Source organism: Otolemur garnettii, unplaced genomic scaffold (genome assembly GCF_000181295.1).
Source record: "Otolemur garnettii isolate 467f Iridium unplaced genomic scaffold, OtoGar3 scaffold00018, whole genome shotgun sequence".
Classification (NCBI taxonomy): Eukaryota; Metazoa; Chordata; class Mammalia; order Primates; family Galagidae; genus Otolemur; species Otolemur garnettii.
The window spans coordinates 26365122-26391028 of record NW_003852413.1 but is presented as its reverse complement, the minus strand read 5'-3'; the positions used below and the strand labels follow the sequence as shown (position 1 = coordinate 26391028).

The 25907-nt window shown below is 41.1% G+C and overlaps 1 protein-coding gene across 1 annotated transcript in view; it reads left to right on the top strand.

Moving 5' to 3' along the window:
* Positions 1 to 25907, top strand: part of SKAP1 (src kinase associated phosphoprotein 1) — a gene marked incomplete at its 5' end in the record, with an annotated part of 275060 nt that overhangs the window by 213982 nt on the left and 35171 nt on the right. The window contains 6 exons of the mRNA XM_012802982.2: positions 3139 to 3216; positions 4048 to 4131; positions 8288 to 8412; positions 10569 to 10632; positions 12776 to 12997; positions 24535 to 24585. Of these exons, the coding sequence (XP_012658436.2) occupies positions 3139 to 3216; positions 4048 to 4131; positions 8288 to 8412; positions 10569 to 10632; positions 12776 to 12997; positions 24535 to 24585 (624 nt within the window). The remainder of the gene's footprint in view (positions 1 to 3138; positions 3217 to 4047; positions 4132 to 8287; positions 8413 to 10568; positions 10633 to 12775; positions 12998 to 24534; positions 24586 to 25907) is intronic.

Here is a 25907-nt window from a genome sequence, read left to right as displayed (position 1 = left end):
AGGCTCTGTCTCAAAAAAAAAAAAAAAAAAAAAAAAAGAAAACACAGCATATAAAAAACTGTATTTCCAGCTATATTACTCTCCACAATCGTGTTAGTGCATGACCAAGAGAGAAAATTCAGCAACTCGTTCAGTGCCCAATTTTAGCAAACTGAGTCTGACTCTTGAGGAGAGAAGGTGGTGCTTGTACTGTCCCTGGAATTAGTGACTTTGAGTTCGAACATCCCTGCTGCATTATGTCTTTGTTTTCTTGGTGGTGGCATTCTTAGGTTTCAGTTGGTGGGGAGAGAAAAGCCTCATGCTGATAATGTACTGAAAGTAAATGAAATTAAATAAGCGAAGCAGCGCTCATCACTACTTCCTCCCCCCTGGGTAATTCAATTCAAGCTCTCTCTCTGATGGCAACTCACTGGGGCTGTCTCTGTCACCCCGCTGGGGCCTGGAGTCTTAACATCTAAATAAAAGTTTCACTCAAGCATTTTTTATGCTCCTGCCAGCAGGATCAGTGAGCTGGTATGGGCACATTAATGTAATATTCATACTCACAGACTCTCCCCGCACACAAGAGGCAATGTCTTCCCATTTTCATAATTATAGATGTTCCATAAAATGGCATTTAGATTTGCATTAAAAAAGGAGGTTTGAATTCTAATAGAACGTTTAACATGTCTTTTATGATTCAGACTTTTGGCATCTTTAACAAGAAGCTGTGTCTCTAAGTTTAACAAGACCTTTAAAAAAGAATAGGAAAAAAAAAAAAAAAATGGTGGAAAGAAGAGATGAGAACTCCAAGCTTAGAAGGTCCTGTTTTCCTTATTCCTGTGTCTTTCATTTAATTGTTAGGCCTTCAGGAGCAATATTTTGATAGCACTTAAGAGAGAATGGGCTTTCCCTTCAGAGTACCTTTCCTACCATACATGGTCCTCACCCCCACTCAACGGAATCTGCTATTGTTTTCTTGCAGTTTTTCAGAGGGATAATAGAATTTTTCAAGGGATAGGAAAAATGAAAGAATCCCAGAAAAAATGAACTTTCCTGTGCAACTCTTCATCTCATGCACGCACCCTGAAGGACTTAGGGCAGCCACATAGTTTTCTAACTGTAAAATACACAAATGAAAATAGTCCATGAACAAGGAAGTTGACAAAAAGTACCAATGGGATAAAGAATCAGACACATAGGGGCGGAGCCTGTGGCGCAAAGGAGTAGAGCACTGACTCCATATGCCAGAAGTGGCAGGTTCAAACACAACCCCGGCCAAAAACTGCAAAAAAAAAAAAAATTTCAGGCATATAGCACTAAAAAAGGAAAAGGTCCTTCTGATCTACATTTTTAAAATTAAACTTTAAACAGTTTAAAAGCAAAAGATAATTTTAATTGCATTTTAAATTGTCTTAAAATGTTATTTTTAAATGCAAAGTAGGTAAAGCACTGAACAAAATGCCAGCTCCTAGCCATTACTAAGTAAATGTTATTGCAGAAAATGTTCAAAGAGGAATCATTTGAAAAAAATTACTTTAGGCCAGATGATGGCTCATGCCTCTAATCCCAGCACTCTGGGATGCCAAGGTGGGTGGATTGCTTGAGCTCGGGAGTTTGAAACCAGCCCAAGCAAGAGAAGACCCTGCTCTACTGAAAAATAAAGAAAAAGAAAAACTAGCCAGGTGTGGTGGCAGGCACCAGTAGTCCTAGCTACTTTGGAGGCTGAACCTGGAGGATCCCTTGAGCTCAGGAGTTTGAGGTTGCTGTGAGCTATGATGATGCCATGGCACTCTACCCAGGGGACAGAGTGAGACTCTGTCTCAAAAAAAAAAAAGAAAAAAGAAAAAATTACTTCACCCCAAAGTCTTAAGATACTGTGTAAGCAGCCCAGTCGATTCAGATGTGGTTGTGCGTCTTACTTTGTTTTGTATTTGGTTTGCTTTGTAAATTTGTGAAGACAATCAAAAGAGATTTGAGTTTAGGGACAAAAAAAGAATAAATATTAAGATTATGCTGGCTCTTCATTTTGCCCAACTAGAAAATGTTGGGCAAAGAGGTTTTGTTTTTCACTTTTTTTTTTTTTTTTTGAGACAGAGCCTCAAGCTATCCCCCTGGGTAGAGTGCTATGGCATCACAGCTCACAGCAACCTCCAACTCCTGGACTCAAGGAGTCTCCTGCCTCAGCCTCCCAAGTAGCTGGGACTACAGGCGCCCGCCACAACGCCCAGCCATTTTTTTGGTTGCAGCCATCATTGTTGTTTGGCGGGTCCGGGCTGGGGATTCGAACCCGCCACCTTAGGTGTATGTGGCTGGGGCCTTAGCCGCTTGAGCCACAGGCACCGAGCCTTTCACTTTATTTTTTGAGGAATAAAGTTCTTCTTCCTTATCTCTATCCTTTGTCCTTCCCTTGTGTAAAGTAAGGATAAACCCCAGTGGAGGAAGATGGATTAGGATCTTGCTTCTCAATAAATTTGTACCTAATGAGGCTAATTGAAAGCTAAGAATGTTAGCAACATACAATTAGAGGCTGATGTCAGTTCCAGGGTCTTCTCTTTGTTAAGGTTTGCACAAAGACTCTTCCTATACTTTGAAAAAAACAGAATTGGGCAGTTATTGCCAAGTTCAGCTTGTATAACCCTTCTTGGTATGAACTTAATAAAATTTATGTTCACAAAGGTAGCTTTCTGTTTGTTTAAAAAAGAAAACTGAGTGTGTGTTTATGGCTCCCTCTGAGGTGACTGTGTTTATGGTGGAGACTGTCACTCATTAAAGCTCGTCTGTGCTAGTAGCTATTCATTTGTCCTTTGATTATCTCAATGTGGATATCCAATTTGGGGCTTATATCCAAGTTAAGAACAGCATATTCTTAATTCTCTGGAGTCCTTTACATGCCAATCAGTACATACTTAGACTACCTTTCCTTACTATAAACTAATGTGTGCTTAGATAATTCTTCATGACTTTAGCATTGCATATAATTAGGAAGAAGGAAAAGTAACTTTTTCCCCCAATCATATAGATATTGTTTTATTTTGCACTGTGTTTAAGCAGTTCCCCTTCTGTACCTCCATCATTAATGTAGATTATCTAAAGTGGCTGAAATAAATAAAATTTTTGTCAAGTTTCAACAAAGCATTCTGCTGTTGTTCCTTTTAGAAACAGAAGACATCATAAGAGGAGCTCAAGAGCTTGATAACATCATCAAACAGGGATACTTGGAGAAGAAAAGCAAAGGTAATGATCAGACCCACAGATCACAGAACATTCCAGGAAAGGAATAGAAATGAGGAAAAAGAGGGCCGTCCTATCAGAAGCTTTCTTTCTACCCAGTAGAGAGTAGTAAGCAAAAGGAAAGCAAGGAAAGAAAAGAAGGCTGGTGTTTGTGTGTTAGCTGAAGAAAAAATGGCCCAAATCTTTAGCAGACTGAGCTTCATCGGGATAGGATCTATTCTGCCTTGCTCAGCAGTGTCCCCAAGGCCTGGTACATAACAGATGCATAATAAAATTTGTTAAATAAATAAATGGATGATATTCTTGTTCTTGTCTCTCAGTGTGTCTCCATCAGGAGTAAAACTGTTTTGCCAGGAGTGTAGTATTTATATCATGTGTCAAACAGCCTACTTTCAAATTTCAGACAAGCCCAACTCTTGACCTTTAACTCATTCAATTAGAATAGGTACTAATAGGGTTGGAGTCTCAGCCTGCAAATTGGCTTAAGACAAAAAAAGCCTTTCTTATACCCGTGGCCTGGAGAATCATTTTGGTTTGTTGAAGGTAACACATAAAGATATCATGGGGAATTTAAAAAGTACAGGATGCTAGATAAAAATACAGCCATGAGGGCACAGAGCAGGCAACCCTGTTTAGAACTTGGGCCTTTAACTGAGCTAGTCCGCCAGACCCTGAGTCAATATGGGATAACCTGTGGGAGTGAAAGGGAGGGTTTTACAGTCCATTAACCTGGGAAATAAAACAATAACACACTGGACTATGTTGTTGGATTTTACGGACTCTTCAGTGATTGTAGTTACCTGAATTTATGTCCTCTACTGCTGTTCTGTTTAGATCATAGTTTCTTTGGATCAGAGTGGCAGAAGCGATGGTGTGTTGTCAGCAGAGGCCTCTTCTACTACTATGCTAATGAGAAGAGTAAGTGTTCCTCATTTGCACAGCAGCATCTCACTCCTGGATGCAAGCACTTCGTAAATTCTCAAGCATTTAAATCTCAAGATAGCAGTCCTTAACTAACACCCATAAAGGGACATGCTTAGGAAAGAAACAGGCTTAGTGAAATAAGACCTTGCCCGCCACCAAAAACACAAAAGCCAATTGAGAAATCATTTCCCCTTGTAAACATTAAGACACAGTCAACATATCAGAGAGTTATTTTTTACTACAGTTAATCACACAGCATTGTCAAATTTGAATTATTTTGGCACTTAAAAAAAAAAACTTCCACCTCTTTCTAAGCATTAATAACATAGCTAAAATATTGATGGCTCGGCGCCTATAGCTCAACCGGCTAAGGCGCCAGCCACGTACACCTAAGGTGGCGGGTTCGGATCCCCAGCCCAGACCCGCCAAACAACAATGACGGCTGCAACCAAAAAATAGCCAGGCGTTGTGGCGGGCGCCTGTGGTCCCAGCTACTTGGGAGGCGGAGGCAAGAGACTCGCTTGAGCCCAGGAGTTGGAGGTTGCTGTGAGCTGTAATGCCATGGCACTCTACCCAGGGGGAAAGCTTGAGGCTCTGTCTCAAAAAAAAAAAAAAAAAAAAAAAAAAAATATTGAAAAAAAATAATTCTGAGGTAGCACCCATAGCTCAGTGGGTAGGGCACCAGCCACGTACACCCAGGCTGGCAGGTTCGAACCTGGCCCAGGCCAACTAAACAACAATGACAAATGCAACAAAAAATAGCCAGGCATTGTGGTGGGTGCCTATAGTCCCAGCTACTTGGGAGGCTGAGGCAAGAGAATCACTTAAGCACAAGAGTCAGAGGTTGCTGTGAGCTGTGATGCCACAGCACTCTACTGAGGACGACATAGTAAGACTCTGCCTCAAAAAAAAAAAAAATTTTAATTCTGAGAAATTTAAAAAGCTTACCAATGGCCCAGAAATAGAACCCTAGAGTTCAGACTCTCTAGAGCATGCTCCAAACTGTACCCTACTGACTACTGGGAAGTAGTCCAGTGGACATTCCTAGAGCCATGGAGTATTGAGACCTATATGGTTGCTGTCCCCAAGAGACACCACTCAGACACATGAGGCAGCACTAAAATGTTGACTAAAGCCAAAGACAGATTCCGAATGAGCCACCACGCATTCAGTCCGGTTAACACTCAGGAGCTATCCCTAGAAGATGTACCAGTCATGTTTAACACCATGACTGAGTTCATGAGAAGGAATAGAAGAGAAGGATAGAAGCACAACTATAGCCGGGAATTGCAGCAGGTGCCTGTAGTCCCAGCTACTTGGGAAGCTGAGGCAAGAGAATCACTTAAGCCCAAGAGTTTGAGGTTGCTGTGAGCTGTGACACTATGGCACTCTACCGAGGGCGACATACGGAGACTGTCTGAAAAGGAAAAAAAAAAAGAAGCAGCAGCAGCACAATGGGAGTGAACTACAAATAAGTGCAAGCTAAAAATTATTATTGCAGATGAATATAGACTTTCAAAAAGGGAATACCCTTCTGCAGAGGTGGAGTAATCCTAAGTAGCAAGAGGGAGACAAAGTAAATAGAGTATCAATTCTTGTGTGGGCTTTCCTTATTCTCTACCACCTTAGTACAGAGGCAGGTGATACAGACTGAGCAAACTCTTCTTTTTCCTTTCAGTTATTTTCTGTTTCTCCTCCTTCCTTTCCTAAACTTAGCCCTCTCCCAAAGCCTGTATATCCAGTTTCGGGAATAATCAGACACCCACCCAATCGCCTTTGGACTTCTTGCTCCTTTGGCATTAAGGGAGCACAAAGAACTGCAGCTTTGCTAAGTGACTTGTAATCTTTAAGATCTGCCCTTGGAGGGGAGGAGGGAGGAAAATCTGTGTGCTCCCACCTGATGGCCACAATATAAGGGTACACCTCCTAAGGGCAGGACACAACCACCATAGGTGCCTTATCTAAAAAACATAAACATTGTAACCTAATCATTAGTACCTTGTATCATTATTTTTTAATATTGAATTAGTTTCTTATTCTTTTTATTGTTTCATCTTTTTTTATTTCATGTTAATGTGAGGGCACAACCAAATCACAACATTTGGTTCATTAGGAAGAATCCCTCTTACAGCTATGTACTGCACCCAAAAGGTGTGCCATATACTCCTACATTGTGCCCATTCAGTGGGAGCATCCCAAACCCCACTTCCCCTAACCCCCTCTCTCCTTCCCCTTCCCCTCAACTTGCATTGAAATGAGTTTTTTTTCTATATGGGCATAAATTTAGATCATCTACTGGCTTCATATTAGTATTGAGTACATTGGATATTTGCTGTTCCATTCTGTGATACTTTACTGTAGAATGACTGAAGAATGTATTTCAACTCCATTGTACCCTCATATTAATTTGAAATCAAAAAAAAGATTTGCCCTTTGGCCTTTGTGGCAGCACCTTACCCTCCCTCTCTGCCTACAGCAGTTATCAAGACCTTCATCTTCCATTCACCATCTCAGATTCCTCAGAATCTCTCCTATCTAGGGGCAAAGTGTGAAGCCCTACTTAGAAATGGTAGCAGCATAGTTCAAAAACTTAGCAACAAGTCCCCTGTGTGCTTCCAACCCCAATCCCACTCAAATCCAGCAGCCACAATTTGTCCTCTGAATCAAAGCGTACAAGCGAGCCAGATGTTTTTTTCTTATTTTAAGCTTTCAAACTAATATGACATCTCTGTCATTGTAAAAATGCTCATCATTTCCTTTGCATTTTAATATGTGGTTGGCATATCTAGAGATAAAACCAGGAATCATGTCTGTTCATTCAGAATCCTTTACACTCACGATGAGAGAGGAGGGGAGCACAATAGCAAGAAACGCAGAGACTTTTATTGACCATTTTGCCATCAGGGTGAAATAAAATCTGGTGACCAAAGAAACAACAAAACATTTTAGTGGCCAGTTAGAACAAGGAGAGATACTTTAACAAAAAAGATTCTCATGTCAAAAAGCACTGTTACATGGCTCCCTTCTCACCAGTTATTTCTTATTATGCCCAGGACATTTTCTTAGTAAGTACAGTGTTTGTGTGTTTATTGTAGCTCAACCAGGTGAGGACAGAGTCCTTTTTCTTCTTATTATTATTTTTTCTTTTTAATCTTACCATCCCACTGCCATCCTTTTCATCATCATCCTCATCAAAAAGTATTTATTAAGGACAGTGCCTGTGGCTCAAAGGAGTAGAGTGCCAGCCCCATATACCAGAGGTAGCAGGTTCAAACCCAGCCCTGGCCAAAAAAAAAAGTATTTATTAAGCAATTCATTTTGCATGTAGGCCACAAAGCATCCCCCAGGCATTGTAGCTCCTGTAACTCTCTGTGTTCTCCCTGAAGCACACAATGAGGGCACAAAATCCTTGAAAACCACCTCCTCTTTTCCTATTTCCAAATATTTTATTTTTAAAAAAAAGGAGTGACAGGCAGAATAGTCTCTTCTTCCCTTTACCTAGAGAGCCATTTTCCTTTTATCTCTTGCATCATTGTCTAATAATACTCAATAATACTCTGCTACTTCCCAATTTGACCTCTTGGAAGGGGGATAAAATACTGAGTTATAATTATTCTCCCTCTAGCATAAATTCCCACCTGACCAGCAGGGGACAGGGAGAACAGTTTAGCCCAAATGCTACTCAGGGCATGGGAGGCAATTCCAGGACCTTATAATTCTCCCCACCTCCCTTATGCCCCCCACACTGCTGTCCCTCCCCTCGAATAGGGGCTCTGCTGGCCCTGATAATAATGTTTCAGCTCTGTAATAGCCTTCAAGAGCCTCCCGTTTACAGCCACACTTTCCCCGCTGTAATAATTCCTTCTTTCTGTTATTATAGATCTCTTAACATTCTAATAAATTCTCTGTCTCTGTTGTACTCTTTTGGCAAAATAACCTTTCATGTTGCATTTCCCTAGCTTGGCTGTGATATCTGCCTCGCTGTTGCAGTAACCTCTTCTTAAGCTTCCCTAATAACCTTTCCTTGACTATTGTGGTTCCTCAGGGATGTAACAGCTGTTGCTGTGCTTTTATTTTACATGCCAGAGAAGATGCCTTCCCTTGGCAGTTGTATCTCTCCAGGGATACAGGGAGGTTTCCTGTCTTGCAGGCAAGCAGCCCAAAGGGACCTTCCTCATTAAGGGCTACAGTGTACGGATGGCCCCCCACCTGCGAAGAGATTCCAAGAAAGAATTCTGCTTTGAACTGACCGCCCAGGATAGGCGCAGCTATGAGGTAGGACTAACGGAGGAGATGGTGATCCTCACTGGTGTTACGGTTTCCTTCCATATTGCATGTGAGTCATGGTTGCTATGCTGGGTTCCGGCCTTTCTCTGTTACCTGCTAATTTCCTACCAACCAAGACCCTCTCTCTTGACCTGTCCTCACCTTTGCTATGTCACGCCCTCCCTTCTCTCTGTCACCGCTCTCATTCCAGATACTGCCTTTGCTTGGCTTCCATCTCTTCATCCCTCCCCTTCTTAATCTCACTTCATAGGTGAGATTCTTGCCTATTGTAGCACACAATCCAATTCCCTTACTTATTAGTCTCTACTTTTTTTTGGCTCTCGTTCTCTTTATTTTTCAACTGATTATCTTCACTTCCTTCTACAAATTCCAAAAAAAAGGAAAATCTAACTGTAGAGTAAAAAATAATTCATTCTCCTACATTCATCTTGTTATCCAAAATAACCTTCCAGAAATATGCTTCGCTTTCTAAGATATTGGCAATAATGGTTACTGAGTAGTAACAATAATAACTGAGGGACCAGAGGACCTGGTCAGGGTAAGATTTTTGCCAAAAATATATGTTTATGTGTGTGTGTATATTGTTTCCTGCTTGTTGGTAATTTTTATCTTATCACAGTTTTGCTAAAGCAATTTAGAAAAACGTTAGCTGACTTATAAAAAAGAGAAAAGCCATGCTAATATTGAAATTAACCACCTGAATAACCCTTTGACTCTTCAAATTTTTCTCCACATTCATCTTTTCTTATATCTACAGTACCTTAACCCTTATTTTCATAAAAGAGCTTAGGTCTTCATTATGCAATTTTTAAATTTAAACTAAAACTTTTCCATGGAGTTCTTCATAAACATATAATACAGATGTATGCACTGAATATGTTCCTTTTTATTTTTATTATTAAATTATGATAGTACCACGTCCAGATAAAAGTTTACATAACAAATCTAAGCCAATATCCCTAGAAATGTTTTCATAGAAATTTGTTTTTAAGAAACCAAGAATAACAAGGTATATTAATAAGTATTATGCAGGAATCTAGCTTCCTTAAATGGCATATATCTTTATCTTATCCTAATGACCAGATAATTAAAATATTTTTAAGAGCCATTATTTCAAGTTGATTCATTTAAAACTTTAAAAATAATTATGAAGGGCTGATGCTTGACTGACTTGTTTTGTAAATCAGAATGTATTTTATTTACTTTTGGAGGAAAGCCCCTTGAATCCAAATCATTACCATGATCTGTGATTCTTCCTCTAAAGTATTCTTTGGATCTTTCCATTCTTATTTCCACAGCCATCATAAGAGTTAAGTCCCTAGCACTTTACCCAGAGGTCTATGATAGTTAAACAGCTTTCCAGTTGGTCTTCTATCTCCCAATTTCCCTATTCCAGTCCTTCTGACTCACTGCCAATGAAAGAATCCTCCACTCCCTTTGCTAGAATTGATGGCGGCTTCCTATTGCCTACATTTTAATCCTGAACTCTTGGTACTCAGAGCTCTTTTATCAACTCTGTTCTAACCCTCAGCTCTCCAGCTTTATGTGCTGTTGTTTTCCAGAAGCTGATCTGTCTCTCTTCCTCATACATCGTGTTCTCATTCCTGTTATTTTGCACATGCTTCTCCCTATCTGAAATGTCCAACTCCCTGTACCAGTTTCCACCAGCTCTTTCCTAAAATCCGACCAAAACGGAATTGCTTCACAAGCCTCCTGGCCTACTCTCAGCAGCAGTAAGTGCTCCCTGTCTCCTCTCAACATCCAGTTGTTATCAAATGCATCTCATTGTAAGGTTCCCATTTCATATGTGTATAGTGGTTTGCTTTCTTTATTTATTTTTTGTTCCCTTATAAACTTTCCTCAAATAAATGCCTGATGAAGGAATAGGTAATCAAATGAATGAATGCACATGGATATAAATGTCTAGATTCAAAGGGCTGTCATCTGTGGGCATGCAAAATTGCTGAAGGAAAAAAATCAGTTTGACTGAACTTTTTAATCTTTTTTCTAAATGTTAAGCAAGCAGAGAATCTTGAGCTTTAAACTTGACTATGAAAACACAGCGTCCTTGCCTTGAGCCTCCCTATCAGGATTCATTGAAATTTCAGTGAAAGTGATAAATTAATTCACTAATTTTTCTCTAGTTTACAGCTACTAGTCCAGCCGAGGCCAGAGACTGGGTGGATCAAATAAGTTTCTTGTTAAAGGGTAAGTGTCATGTTTGCAGAAAAAATACTTGAATGGATTGCAGTTGAAGTTATGTTACATAAATGTAATCTACAGGCTTCAGTATGTATTTTTTTCTGTCCTTCCTCACCTCTGCCTTCCCTATCATATCCCCCATATTATCAAAATAGTACCACATATGTAATAAAAGGTAAAGATGTCATCAACCTGGGGATAACCTCTGATATCATAGCTTAACTACCTACCTACAGGCAAGTCTGTAATATTCATTACCACTAGAAAAGAAGGTTCTAAAAATCAGCTCAGCCTAATTCAGTGTCTCCTAACCCCTTATATTCTGGAAAGGAAATTCATGATATCCAACTTAAAGTCATCTAGTTGCAAAACTGAGGTTCAAAATCTTCTTGTTTTAGTCTTGGGAGGAAAGTAGACTTAGGAGGAAGTAGAAATCTAGACTAATCTAGGTGGCCTTTAGAACATTGGACTTTAAAAACAAATTGCTATTTTTCAAACTATAATAAAATACTCCTTGCTTTGGGATGGGCACAGTCCTGCCTGCACATATTAAATGACTGCTCTTAGAGTACCCTCTGCTGGCCAGCCTGCAGACAAAGCAGGAATAGTGGCCCAGGAAGCCTTGTCTGGGAGTGGTCTGGCAAGCAGAAGTAGCCAACCTTGAGTGTGTCACTTGGCATCAAATAACCCTCATATACCATATCATGGCAGGACCCTGCCTCTACAGAAAGGCAGAAAGATCAACTCTATACTGGCCCAAGACCTAGGAAGCACCACATAAAGTCTTTTCATCTCAGATTTTTATTCTGCTATAAGATTTTATTGTGGATAAAAAGAAGGAAGCACCAGAGCTTTAATTACAAGAATTGCTTGTTTTGTTCAGTTGCGCCTTTGCTATCACAAAAACAAACTATTGCATCTACCAACAGCGTCACATATAATAGACTGGAACTAGGCAAACATGAACATTGATGGCAAGACTACAGGGTACACTCTCATCTAGGTGCCTTGGATTTATGCGTGTAATATACCCCTAAGTGTGTAAACCTCAATAAAACTCAAAGCAGCTTTATTGAGCTGTACCCTGTGGTACTTTCAGAATCCCACATTGAAGAAATTATTCATTCCATTTTATTTTAAAACAAACAAAATAATAACATATGGTTTAAGCCACAAATGTGCCTTTGATCCTTTCTTCATATGTGGTGGCACCAGAATTCAGATGAAAATTGTTGCAGAATCTTTATTAAAAGCCTAATCAAGCCAAACAGTTTTATTGTGTTTTGAAATGAACGTTGGATGTCTCTCCATCCTTTCCTCCCCTAGAGTATGCTGACTGCACTTGCCCATCCTGCAGAGGCCCCTCAGCAAGGTTTCAGAGAACACTCTCTACTACCCATCAGAGAATGAACCTTCCCAGTTCCCCATTAAAATAAAAATCCAATCTCCCTCCCCTGCACTGATGCTGCTCCTCAGTGCTATAATGGTTCAACATCCTCTATGCGGTGACCTACTTTAAGGTCAGCCAGACTATACAGTTGCAAAAAGACATGGTAACTGCATTGATCAGTCATTCCATTTGTTCCTATATTACTGTTATATTTTTTCCTACCCCATATCTTTTCCTCTTCCACATTTGCCCATTTTTCTCTCTGAAAACAAACTTGTCTGAAATTCTTCAGTGAGATTATTGGGCAGATGGGGTTCCAGCAGCTCACATCCTGCAGAAGCGACCATAGTTCCCACAGCTCTGTGTACCTTGGAGACCTGCAGGCCTTCACTCATCTTTCCAGTTTTCTACTTGATGAACGCTGCACAGCATGCTGGCTTTTCCTTTTCTGGCCTGTTTTCTTCCTTTCGTCTCATGCACACCCATACTTTTCAGGCCTGCTTCATCCTGATCAAGTTTTATTGCAAGGAAGGATTTATGTTGATGGTTTAGCACCCGATGCAGTGCTACTCTGGCCTTTTCAGTAGATTTCCTGCCACCAAAGCCCACATTAGAAATAACAGCACTTAACCTAGTGTTTCATTTTCTTTTGACATCTTTTATTTTCATTCACCCCTCTTCCTTTTCCCGCTTTCCTTCTCTGCCTTACTCTTTTCTTTTTCTCCATATCTTTATTCATTCTCATCTTTGCCCTGGCAGATCTGAGTTCCTTAACCATTCCATACGAAGAGGAGGAGGAGGAGGAGGAGGTAGAAGAAGAAAAAGAAGAAATAGCAGAAGAAGAAGAGACCTATGATGATATTGATGGTTTTGACTCTGGGAATTCTGGCTCCCAGTGCAGACCCATTGTCTTGCCTGGGAGCATGGGGATAATAGAGCCTACAGAGGAGAAAGAAGAAGAAATTTATGAAGTCTTACCAGGTGAGAAATTTTGTCCTCTAATTATCTTCCACTAGGTTCATAAACTCTAGACCTCACGGAAGAATTTAACTTTGAAACCTTCATCCTCTGAAAGAGAGGATATAGGTAAGCCAGTATAAAGGTCCTGCCTTGCTCTGGGAGCAAGAAGAATTTGATCAGGAAGCCAGCACAGTGACTCACCCTATAATCCTAGCACTCTGGGAGGCTGAGGCAGATTTGAGCTCAAAAATTTGGGACCAGCTTAAGCAAAACTAAGACCCTGTCTCTAAAAAGTAGCTGAGCATTGTGGGGACACCTGTAGTCCCAGCTTCTTGGGAGGCTGAGACAAGAGGATTGCTTGAACCCAAGAGCCCAAGAGTTTAAGGTTGCACATCACTTTACCCAGGGTACTGTCTCCAAAAAAAAAAAAAAAAAATTTGGGCTCCGCGCCTGTAGCTCAAGCTGCTGAGGCACCAGCCACATACACCAGAGGTGGCAGGTTCGAGCCCACCCTGGGCCTGCTAAACAGCAATGACAACTACAGCCAAAAAATAGTCAGGCATTGTGGCAGGAGACCCAGCTACTCAGAAGGCTGAGGCAGAAGAATAGCTTAAGCCCAAAAGTTTGAGGTTGCTGTGAGCTGTGATATCACAGAACTCTACAGAGGGCAACATAGTGAAACTCTGTCTCAAAAAAAAAAAAAATCTGGGCGGCGCCTGTGGCTCGAGGAGTGGGGCACCAGCCCCATACACCAGAGATGGTGGATTCAAACCCAGTTCCAGCAAAAAAAAAATAATAAATAAATTAATAAATAAATAAATCTGACCAGGGAGTATCTTAACATGTACCCATGTGAAGTTAACTTATTACATGTGTCAATAGTTTTAAAGAGTCAAGAATACTCATGTTGCTTTTCATTGGTTTATTGTGAATTTAGGGGTGTATGATCAAAACTCTCTAGTTTCAACTACTTTACTGTGTAATTGTGAGAATAATGGAAAGTTGCCTCACAATTAAGGATTTCAAAAATCTAAAGTATATAAAAGCTGACAAGCCTTTTTAGTAATCCAGTAAAACCTTGATAGAGCACAAATCGTTATGACCTTGTTCAGATACGCCACGAGTTAAATCACTTCCCTTAAAAATAAGCTTAACATATTTCATCTGCCCATTATTACAGCAGGTCTACTCTCTATATTTCTTTTTTTCCAAAGGCATGATAACCAGCATCTCAAAAACTGTATAGTCATCACTGCTCCCACATAGCTACTTGTAGTGGGGATAACAGCAGCTGGTGAACAGTGCAGAGCACAGTAGGGGCAGACGATGAAAAACCAAAGCCTGAGCATTTTAATTGTGAGGTAGTTAGACCACAGGAACGCTGAATCTTCAAGTCCATTCAGAAAGATCGTTCCTGTGGAAATTTGCCAGGAGTTCAGTGCTCTGCTGAGAAATTCAAGTTAAGCCTAAATTTATAGCAATTTAAACCTCAATCCCAAATGAACCTTAGAACTAAGGTGAATCTAACACCCATGCTCCTGAATTTAGGGCTGTTTGCTAAAAGCACATTCAGTAAGCAACTTGCATTTCAAGCTTCCTAAGAAGAGGGTCCAACCCTCACAACACTGCATTCATCTCTTTCCTGGGGAAGAGGCCATGTCATTGCTCCCTGAGCCAAGAAACAGACTTTGCCCACATATACCCTCCCTGCTGGGGACCTCACCCACCCACCAAGGAGAGCCTGCTTCTTCTCCTAGCACATCCAGCCTCTGCCAGTCCCTACTTCCCTAGCCTTTTTGTTGTGTTTTATTATGCAAATGATATCTTGGTTGAGGTCGAGCCATTTCTTGTGTCTGACGTTAAAAAAAAATGATAATTTCCTCAGCAAGTCATCGTCGTTAATGAAGTTTTACAAAAACAGATACAACCAAAGGAAAATAAAATTTCACAGGTGATAAATTTTTCCAATTTCCCTGGCAGAATTCGATAGGATTGTTAAATTAAGAGTGAAGGTGTCTGTTAGAAAGCAACGAGCAGTGATGGGTAATTTTATAGAGTGGAAAATTGAATCAAATTGCTACATTAAAACACAGCTCCTCTGAGAATCTTCCCTTTCACAGTCTGCTCCATTGCAACAGCAGGGTGCAGAAATGGATCTAATTCACAACACTCCCTAAAAGGAGATGCACTCCCCAACTTGGCCAGAATCTTCCTAGTGAGCTCACATTCTGCTCACTCCTTCCTAGGCTTGGGGAAATATCCGGGTGACTCTGCACTTTGGGTTACAGCTGTGGAAGAGTACTCTGAGAAAACCTCACTGAACCACTCGGCTTTCTGGGGCAAAAAGAAAGGGCCTTTTAATGCATCTTGTTTCATTTTCAAAGGAGCCAGAGAGGAGGGGGGCTGATGCCCAAAGACACAGAGCAAAGGAGAATAAAGGGGGAAAATCCTCAGAAAGTAAGATGAGTTTGGGACATCAACTTACCCCAGGTAGGGGCAATGAATGTATGACTGGCCTCTTAATGACCATCTTTCTTTTGCCTCCTAAACTCCTGCCCTTGGCCATTGCAAGGGCATTCATCGAAAATTCCCACTAGCATATATGTTAGAGTAGACCCAAGTGTATGAAGACTGGTATGACTTTTTGAAGAAGCCATTAACCCTTGCCCACAATGACAGTGATCAGAAGTGAGGAAGGCCATACAGTGGGAAAGCCAGGGTCTCATTCTAAAGATTAATATGCCTATAAACTTCCAAAGGACAACTCTGTACCCAGTCAACAGGTTCTTTCCCAAAAGCCTCTATCCATCACAGTTCTTAGAGACAGCATTGGAGGTAGGATATATTGGCATTTAATTAAGATATGAATATTTCGGCTCGGCGCCTATAGCTCAACCGGCTAAGGCGCCAGCCACGTACACCTAAGGTGGCGGGTTCGAATCCCCAGCCCGGACCCGCCAAACAACAATGACGGCTGCAACCAAAAAATAGCCAGGCGTTGTGGCGGGCGCCTGTGGTCCCAGCTACTTGGGAGGCGGAGGCAGGAGACTCGCTTGAGCCCAGGAGTTGGAGGTTGCTGTGAGCTGTAATGCCATGGCACTCTACCCAGGGGGACAGCTTGAGGCTCTGTCTCAAAAAAAAAAAAAAAAAAAAAAAAGATATGAATATTTCAGCCACAAGTCTCTATCACTCGGCTTCCTGTCCACTTTACTCAGCTGTTGCTTCTGAATTGCTGTTTGAGTTGTGCATGAACCACACTGCCGGTCCTGGAAGAACTGAGAGAGAACATGAGGGGACCTATCACTGTCTCCCCTCTGTCACCATCTCACAAGACAACCTACCAAGCAGCAGCTTATGAGAAACAGCACAGTATCACAGAGATAAGTGCTAGCTCTAAATCAGGATGGATCTGCTCTGCCACCTGCTAGATGCAAGACCATGAGCATCTTGCAGACCTCTTTGTCTAATTATCCTGCCTATAAAATGGGGACAACAATAGTGGCTGTCTTCGAGGGATGTGGTGAAGAGTGTAGAACTGGTATGTGTAAAGCACTTAGCACAGAGCCCTAGCATACAGTAATCCTTAGTAAATGGTGGCTACTATTAATCTGGTTGTTTAAATAGGAAGCATTACCTCCTTAAAGAGTTGGGGGATGTGGAAGTATTTTGGATTGCATGTGAAAACCCCACACTGTACCCCAGAAGTGCATTAATGTACGTAGTTATCATTCAATAAAAAAATAAAATAAAATAGAAGAGTGGGGGATGCTTAGGACCCCGCCCTCATCAACCGCATCCAAGACAGTCCAGTTGGACATTTCCAGCTATGGATACGAGGCAGGTGAAATTGAAAATCCTGAGCAGATGGAATGTGGAACACACCTTCTGTTCAGGCCCATTTTTACTGCGAGGCCAGGTGCTGGGTGTAGGGACAGCCGACAGTAACGTTGGATTGTGCTAACACTGCATACCTATCAACAGTCAAATGACTTGGGCCTCGAACACTTGTTTCACCGTAACAGGTAAATGTGCTTTGTGGAGGATATTTAGCATTGACGGTTCTGCTAATCCTCCTCTTTGGAACAGGACCCACACAAGCCCTTACTGTCCCTGTGGGGAATGCCATGTATGTGAGATCTGCCTGCCAGAGTATAATTTAGATGAGCTTCCCTGTAGAGAGAAAAGTATATGTAACACATACCAAGTCAATAAAAAGGTAGTTTTTCCTAATGTATAGGTCATCAAATGAAACTCATGACATCACATTAATCACAGGATTACTACGGTAGCATTTGCTATGTGGCTAGCACTCTTCTCCTCATGAGGGAAAACCAGCAGTGCACTCAAGGTTTTCAGCCAGGCTACAAAAATGTTAGTCCTATAAAATATAATCTCAAGGTTAGTATCTGGTGGCACGCTGAACATCCATGTTGAGCATATGGGGGCAGGGGAGCCTTGATTTTTAGGATGTCATTTGCAGTAGATTAAACTACTGGGAACTACCAGGGAAAAAATGCTAAAGCAATATGTAGAAAATGGGAAGCTTTTCTGAGCACGCTCATCTGCCCACCCAAGTTATTTTACAGGCCAGCACAGGCCCAGTTCCATGTTCAAGATTCCATTAAAGGACAACCTTTATCAGATTTCTCTGTCTGGGGCCTGAAGGCTGGAATCCAGCAAGGCGCCGGAGACTGCATCTGGGGCCTTGTAGCAGCTGCAATGGCAACGAAATCTTGGCTGTGTTCTCTAAAGAGATTTCAGAAAAGCAAACAAGAGAGATGAAGTGCCCTCCCTGGGAATTTCTGCACACATCTGATGCTGCCCACATTGCCTTGGAGTATTCTAGTAGACCCAGAAACCGGATTGATTTATAATAAACCATATAATTAGGTTTTTAAATTTTTGAGTCAAATGGGAACAAACATTCTGTGGAATTATTTTCCTCCCTGTATAGTTTTCCAGACCCACAGGAAGAGGGAATAGTGATAGTAAGGGATCTAAAGAAAGAAAAAGGTAGCTTAGTGCCCATAGTTCAGTGCTTAGGGTGCCAACCACGTTTGAACCCGACTGGGGCCTGCTAAACAACAATGACAACTACAACAAAAAAAAAAGCCAGGTGTTGTGGTGGGCACCTATAATCCCAGCTACTTGGAAAGCTGAGACAAGAAAATCGCTTTAGCCCAAGAGTTTAAGGTTGCTGTGAGCTGTGCTGCCACAGCACTCTACCAAGGGCAACATAGTGAGACTCTGTCTCAAAAAAAAAAAAAAAAGAAAGAAAGAAAAGAAAGAAAAAGGAGGCTCACACCTATAATCTCAGCACTTTGGGAGACCAAGATGGTAGAAGGATTGCTTGAGACCAGGAGTTCAAGACCAGCCTGAGCAACTTAACAAGATCCTATTCTCTACTAAAAAAATAAAAAAATTAGCCAGGCTGGGTGGCACATGCCAGGGAGGTTGAACCAGGAGGACTGTGTAAGCCCAGTAGTTGGAGGTTATTATGAGCTATGATCACATCACTGTAGTCCTGCTGGAATAACAAAGTGACACCTTGTCTCAAAAAATAAAATAATAATACAAAACAAAAAAGAAACACAGACTAAAAATACAAAGCTTGGGAAGAGAAAACAAACATCAAGGAAGTCAGTGTCATCATTAGGCTTCCTTGGAGTTTCCTGACCTTTTCTTCCTCTCACTCCCATGCACACTGAGCCCAGCCACATGGTGCTGCTTGGCCAACACCAAAACTGGAACCATGTTGTTTTTTCTACTTACAATATCTCCCCTGGTATCAGCCTGTGAAATCCTACACCTGCAATCCCAGCATTTTGGAAGACCGAGGCAGGAGGATTGCTTGAGGCCAGGAGTTCAAGACCAGTCTGTGCAACATAGCAAGGTCTCATCTCTACAAAAAATTTTAAAAGTTTTCCAAGCCTGAGGCGTGCACAGTGGCTCATGCCTATAATCCTACCACTCTGGGAAGCCAAGGCAGTAAATTGCTGAGCTCAGGAATTCAAGACCAGACTGAGCAAGAGCAAGACCTTGTCTCTAAAAATAGCCAGGAGCTATGGCGGGTGCCTATTGTCCCAGCTACTTGGATGGAGGCTGAGGCAAGAGGATCTCTTGTGCCCAAAAGTTTGAGATTGCTGTGAGCTATGATGCCACAGCACTCTACTAGGGATGACAAAGTAAGACTCTATCTCAAAAAAAAAAAAAAGAAAAGAAATTATCCAGGCCTAGTGGCATGTGTCTATAGTCCTACTTACTTGGAAGGTTGAAGGAAGAGGACTACTTGAGCCCAGAAGTTTGAGGTTGATCTGAGCTATGATCCTGTCACTGCAACCCAGCCTGGATGACAGAGCAAGACTCAGTCTCAGAAAAAAAAAAAGAGAGAGAGAGAAATCCTACACATTCTACTCAAATAGGTCTCTAGCAACACACTCCTAAATACTCAACTGAAATTAAACTTTGTTTTGGGCTCGGCGCCTATAGCTCAACCGGCTAAGGCGCCAGCCACATACACCTAAGGTGGCGGGTTCGAATCCCCAGCCCGGACCCGCCAAACAACAATGATGGCTGCAACCAAAAAATAGCCGGGCGTTGCGGTGGGCGCCTGTGGTCCCAGCTACTTGGGAGGCAGAGACAGGAGACTCGCTTGAGCCCAGGAGTTGGAGGTTGCTGTGAGCTGTAATGCCACGGCCCTCTGCCCAGGGGGACAGCTTGAGGCTCTGTCTCAAAAAAAAAAAACAAAAAAACAAACTTTGTTTTGGCCCTTACTACAGTAATTTGTATTAAGGTCTTTCTCCCCAGTTAGTAGGTGCTCAGTTATTATTTGTGAAATTAACTCAGTGCATTCCAGGTATGGCAATTATCACAAACTGAGTTTAATATTTTCTATATCAAGATCATACCACAGAGATGGGATACAAATATTTTGAGATTACAGTTGAAATTACCAAATACACAATAGAGAATTAAATGCATCTTTATCATTTTGCTTGTATTTTCCGTGTTGTCTGATGAGGTGCTACAGTATCCATAGATTTATAACACACCTGTGCATGTCAGGGAGCAGTTACTGTCCACTTTCCACACATTCCCTTTGCACTTCTGGTCTATCTATATTTCTGTTGCATCTGTCACCAGAGCACCTTGACATCTGGTTGCATAGTGATATAGTTGGCATTTTTAAAGTTGTTGTCACTTCACTTTGTTTGGCAAAGTGATTGCTCCTCTTTCTAATTTAATCATTTTCGGCTATTATTCTTTCTGATACTGATTTAGCCAATGTCAGAGGAGTGTCAGAGCAGCACTTCAGAAAGGAGCCAGGTGTCATGAGAAACTGGCTCCTTGTTGTCCCTCTGAGGTGGGTTCAGTGTCCTATTCCTCTCAGCTTCTCATTAGTGTCCCTGACATTGTGCCAAGAGTGTTGATTGAAATTAAATCTCCGGATACTGATGCTCATTTGCGATGCCCCATGGTTCTCTAACATGTTCACACAGTTAACAGAATCTTCTTCAACTGTTTTCCCAATTGAGATGAGATATTTGGGGATCAAGTAGAGCATTTAATGTAATAAGTGGACAGTAATCTTTGGAGGTTAATTTGTTTAAAACCTATGTAAGGTTGGGGGTCCCATATGCCCTGTTAGGAGCAAGAACCATTATAATCTATTACTGTTTAAAGTTGAGCTAGCACATAAATTTTAATTCTCTCTTAAATGAAGATGTATTTCAGTCAATGTTATGCTAAAATGTCTAATAACATTCTTATAAAGAAATTCAACAAGCTCTTTAGCCTAAAAACTATTTTTCCAAGTAGTCTCTTAAAAATTAAAGCCTGTGTTACAGATTAATAAAAATGTGAAATTTAGCTGTTTCCCCAATTTTGTGAGAAAAAAGACGTTTTGATGCCATATAATCAACTGCTTTGACTTTGGAGTTTGAAAGATACCAGTCTGGCTTCATGGAGGGATCTGAGATAAATTATATGCCTCTGTATTTGTATTATGCCCTCTAAACTTGGGGAGATGCCAAGGAATATGCTTTCCACAACCAAATGTAGAAGGTGCTTTCCTTCACTATGTGTCAGTGACCCATTCTTGTTCTTTTAAAGGCCCCAGAGGTGTAGTACTCAGCCCATCAATAGCAAGGCTTCTTAACTTGAGCCCACTTGCAGCCACACATGAAGGATAGAACAGATGTGGGGGTTGGTGCTTCCCCATTCACACCCATCACTGTAGAGTTTAGTAATGGTGGTGGATGATATATAAGCTTTATGGGCAATGGTTTTTGTTCTTTCTAAGTGACTCCAAAGGTGCAATGGAAATCAGCATATCTGGTCTAGAATTGAGATTTCTATTTTTCCATTTTTGTATCATGACTAGATTAAGTGCTGTTGCCTGAAAGGATAAAGGAATCAAGTTTTAGTTTTCATTTTTATCATTGCAAATACATTTACATTCTCCTATTTTACAAATGCAAAGAGCAGGCAAGCCACTTTCAATAATTTATTTTAAAATCAATGCTAATGAGGTTATGTCTCGTCAGTGGCCGAGTTTTACAATAAAGTCTGATTTATTTAGAAAAGATCTTTGGTGTAGCTTCCCATCTAATGGTGATGGGAAGGAGGTGGAATAGCAGGCACGGTGACCCTCCAACTTCGGATCCAATTTGTAATTCACAGCGGAGATCTGACCCAATTTACATTGATTAGAATTGGGAGGAAGAGACAGCTGCGCACAGACAGCAGAGGTAGAATAAACCCTCTCTGCAAAAGTTCCTAAGCACAGCAAATTATTGGTCTTTGTGATGGAATTGTCTGATATCAGCAAAAGAGCTTCTCCCTGGCCAAATTATTGGGTATCTATAACTGAGGAGGTACCAATTCTTTCTCTAATATTTCCAATCCTGCAAAACTAGTCCCATGTCAAAAAGGAAAAGCAACATAACAGAGGAAGGAAGGAAGTGGGCAAGTAATGAGAAGACAATGTGCAAAGAATGATGTTTAATGTGATTTATTTCAGCATGATCTATTTCCTATATTTGATTTCACTTCTCCATTATCTTACATCTTTATTCCTTGTGGTGGGGCTGGGGAAGCACTACAGGTGGTAAGCAGGAAATTCTCTGCTGCTAGCTCATACATGGAGAAAAAAACGTTGAATCAGAGTGTTCTTTTTCCTTTAGTATCTTGAGGACTATATATATTAATTTTTTTAATTTATGTATTTATTTATTTTAAAATCTTGGTAACCAGTGATTTATTTCCCCAGAGTGGAGAAATCTTAATTTTTTTTTGCAAGGAATGGTGTCATTTTTTAATCTTAATTTTTATTTTTTTAAGGACTAGTGTCACTTTTTATGTGAAATCAATTACTTCTATAATGTTATATAGTATTTTAACATATTTTTATGCTTCTTCTTTTTACCTATAAGCTTGTCATTTACTTCTCCCAGTCTGACATACCAGAATTCATTTTGACCTATAAACCTTACATTTAAAAAAAGAAAAAAAGTAATGTTCCTAGAACATCTCCTCAAAGGTTCCATTTAGTGGCAAAACTATAGAGAAGCAAGACAAGCAAATGCCATATGATGCAGAAAAGAAAAAGAAAAGGAAAGGAAATGTGACCAGGAGAAGCTGAGTATTCAGCCCTCAAAACATTCCTTATTATGCCCTATCCACCCTGCATGAGTGTGTGTTCGTGTGTGTTAGTGAGAAAGGGAGAAGAGCATGGTGGTGGTGGTGAAAAAGTAGCAAATATATTTTTGCTCATTCTTCCCTATGTATAAAATAAATATGATTCTGGTATACATTCTTGCTTTATAAAGATTCAATTCCTGTTTTATCAGGTAGTGTGAATTCTGAGATGAAACAGATTAATGAGGGTAAGAAACTTAGGCCAATCATATTGTGGCTTTGTGCATATAAACACTTGACTGGAGTTAGACACTGGCATTGACTTAGAACCCATTGTGAATCTATAGCAATTAATTAAAAGACCATTCCAACTGCCCTCAGGAGCTTATACTCTAATGAACAAGGCAAGCTGAATAAAAACAGTAAAAAGATAACTACAAGCCCCAAGTACCAGGAACATAAAATTATGTACATGACCAGTTTCTGCTACGGCTGAACAAAGATGGATACATTAAGGACTAATTAATCACAGAGGGTTTAAACACCCTCTTCAAATCACACACACACACACATATACACACACACCCTGAAATCCTAGTTCTGGAGTACTTAAACCAGAGAGGGCCAGACTTGATGGCTCACACCTGTAATCCCAGCACTTTGGGAAGACAAGGTGGGAGGATCATTTGAGGTCAGGAGTTTGAGACCAGCCTGAGCAATATTGAAACCCCCCCCACCATCTCCACAAAAAATAAAAAATTAGCCAAGTGTGACAGTATATGCCTGTGGTCCCAGCTTCTCAGGAGGCTGCTGAGGCAAGAGGATTGTATGAGCCTAAGAGTTTGAGGCTGCGTTGAACTATGATGACACCACTGCACTCTAACCCAGGCAAAAAAAAACCCTGTCTAAAAAAAAATTTTTTTTTAAGGAAAGAAAAACCAGAGAGAATGCTTGCATGAAGATAATGATTTATTTATTTATTTTGAAACAGAGTCTCACTCTGTCACCCTGGGGTTGAGTGCCATAGCCTTATCATAGCTCACTGCAACTGCAAACTGTTGGGCTCAAGTGATCCTCCTGCCTCAGCTTCCTGAGTATCTGGGACTACAGGCACCCACTATGCCCAGCTAGTTTTCCTATTTTTAGTAGAGATGGGCTCTCTGTCTTGCTCAGGCTCATCTTGAACTCCTGAGCTCAAGCAATCCACCCACCTCAGCCTCCCGGAGTGCTATGATTATGGGTGTGAGCTACCACACCTGTCTCTAAGATAATAAATTTTAAAGAGAATTCCAGAAGGGAAGGAGAAATAGTGTTTGAAGAAAAGGATTAAGATCCAAGTGATAGGAACCTAACTAATCTGGTGGATTTGCAGCTCCATAAGGACAGGAATCCTGATGGTCTGGTCTTGTCTATTGCTGGTCCCCAGTTGCTAATGCAGCATCTTGTCTGTAGTAAGCACTTAAATTTTGTGGAGGGAAAGGAGAAGAGGGCCAATTTGAAGGTAAGAGATGATTTAAAAAAAAAAAAAATAGGGCGGCGCCTGTGGCTCAGTGGGTAGGGCTCTGGCCCCATATACTGAGGATGGTTGGTTCAAACCCGGCCCTGGCCAAACTGCAACAAAAAAATACCCAGGCATTGTGGCGGGTGCCTATAGACCCAGCTATTCAGGAGGCTGAGGCAAGAGAATCACCTAAGCCCAGGAGTTGGAAGTTGCTATGAGCTGTGTGACGCCACAGCTCTCTACTGAGGGCGACAAAGTGAGAGTCTGTCTCTACAAATAAATAAATAAATAATAACGTGGTAACTAAACTTTCCTTGAAGAAGTGAGGATAATGAGCTTAGAGAAAAGAGACTCCTCACTATGATGGATGTGAGACTGTCGATCACTAATTGCTAATACTGATCATTTATCCCCTCAGATGAAGAGCATGATCTAGAAGATGACGAGAGGTGCACGCGAAGAAAAGGAGGTATAAGTGCTTCATATATACACAGGCACTGGGTAGGACATTCCAGCTTCCAACTACAGAAAGCACCTTTCTTCAAGACTACAAAAATTACCAGATTTGATAATTGAGAGGGTACTAGTGTGTGACCTCAAAAGCCCCAAATAAAGTGGTGATTGGGTAGGGAAAACACCTTAACTTTAAAAGCAGCTACCCATTCACTGTAATTAATGTTCCAAAAACAGCTAAGATTTATCCTGGAGAGGGTGAAAGCCAAACCAGGTATTTATTTATTCCTATCAGTATTTCTTAAATCAGTACAGTGAAAATAGAATTGCCTCATCTCTAAGAGATGAGAATGGAAGATTGAGAATGGAAAGAATGGAAATGTCTCCTCTCTGAGAGGCCCGGAGATTGCAGGTTCAGAGAGGAATGGAAATGTGTCAGACCTGAAAAGTGAACATGGGGTGAAGGATAGAATTACTTGGTGATGCTGACTTCTGATGGCCTGGTTTTATTCCAGGCACATTTGGAAATGAATATGTAACAGGTTTGTTGAATACAGAATTACATCTTCTTCATCCCAGACTGTTAACCATGCTCCAGACTGTTAGTGAGCCAATCCTTTCTAAGGTCAGATGCCCTGCTGAAGGCTTCTTAAGTGAACTAAGGGCCTATTCCATCGTTATCAGTAAAGGAATGCTATGGATTGCAAGGGCCACCTCAAGGACGTTCATTCCATCAGCAGAGCCCAAATCATGACTGATTTAGATACTAGATGATTTTTTTCTTAGAGAGTCTATGAAAATCTTGAGCCTAGGAGTCCTTTCCCTCTTTCCTTCCCTGCTCCTTCTCCCTTTCTCCAGCTTTATGTTTTCCCATTCTCCTCCCTTCTTATTTCCTTATGCTTTTTTCTTTTCTCTTCCTTATCCATCCAGCAAAATCCCCTTTCCTGAGTTCATTCTCTACAGGAAATGAATATTTAAAATGTGTAGGACCCAACTTCATATGGTTCCCTCTTCTCCCAAGGGTGGGAAGAGACAGTGTAAAAACAGCATCAGAAGTCATATGCCACAGCAGGAGAGAAAGAAAGCACCCGAGGTGGGTATGGTGCAAGGATGCTGGCATAGCTTCAAGTACCCCATGATAATTAGGATATGTGATTCAGGCCTGGCAGTGGCTCATGCCTGGATCCTAGCATTCTGGGAGGCCCAGAACCTAACTAATCTGGCGAGTGGATTGCTTGAGTTCACGAGTTCAAGACCAGCCTGAGCAAGAGCAAGACCCCCGTCTCTATTAAAAATAGAAAAACTTGGCTCGGCGCCTATAGCTCAACCGGCTAAGGC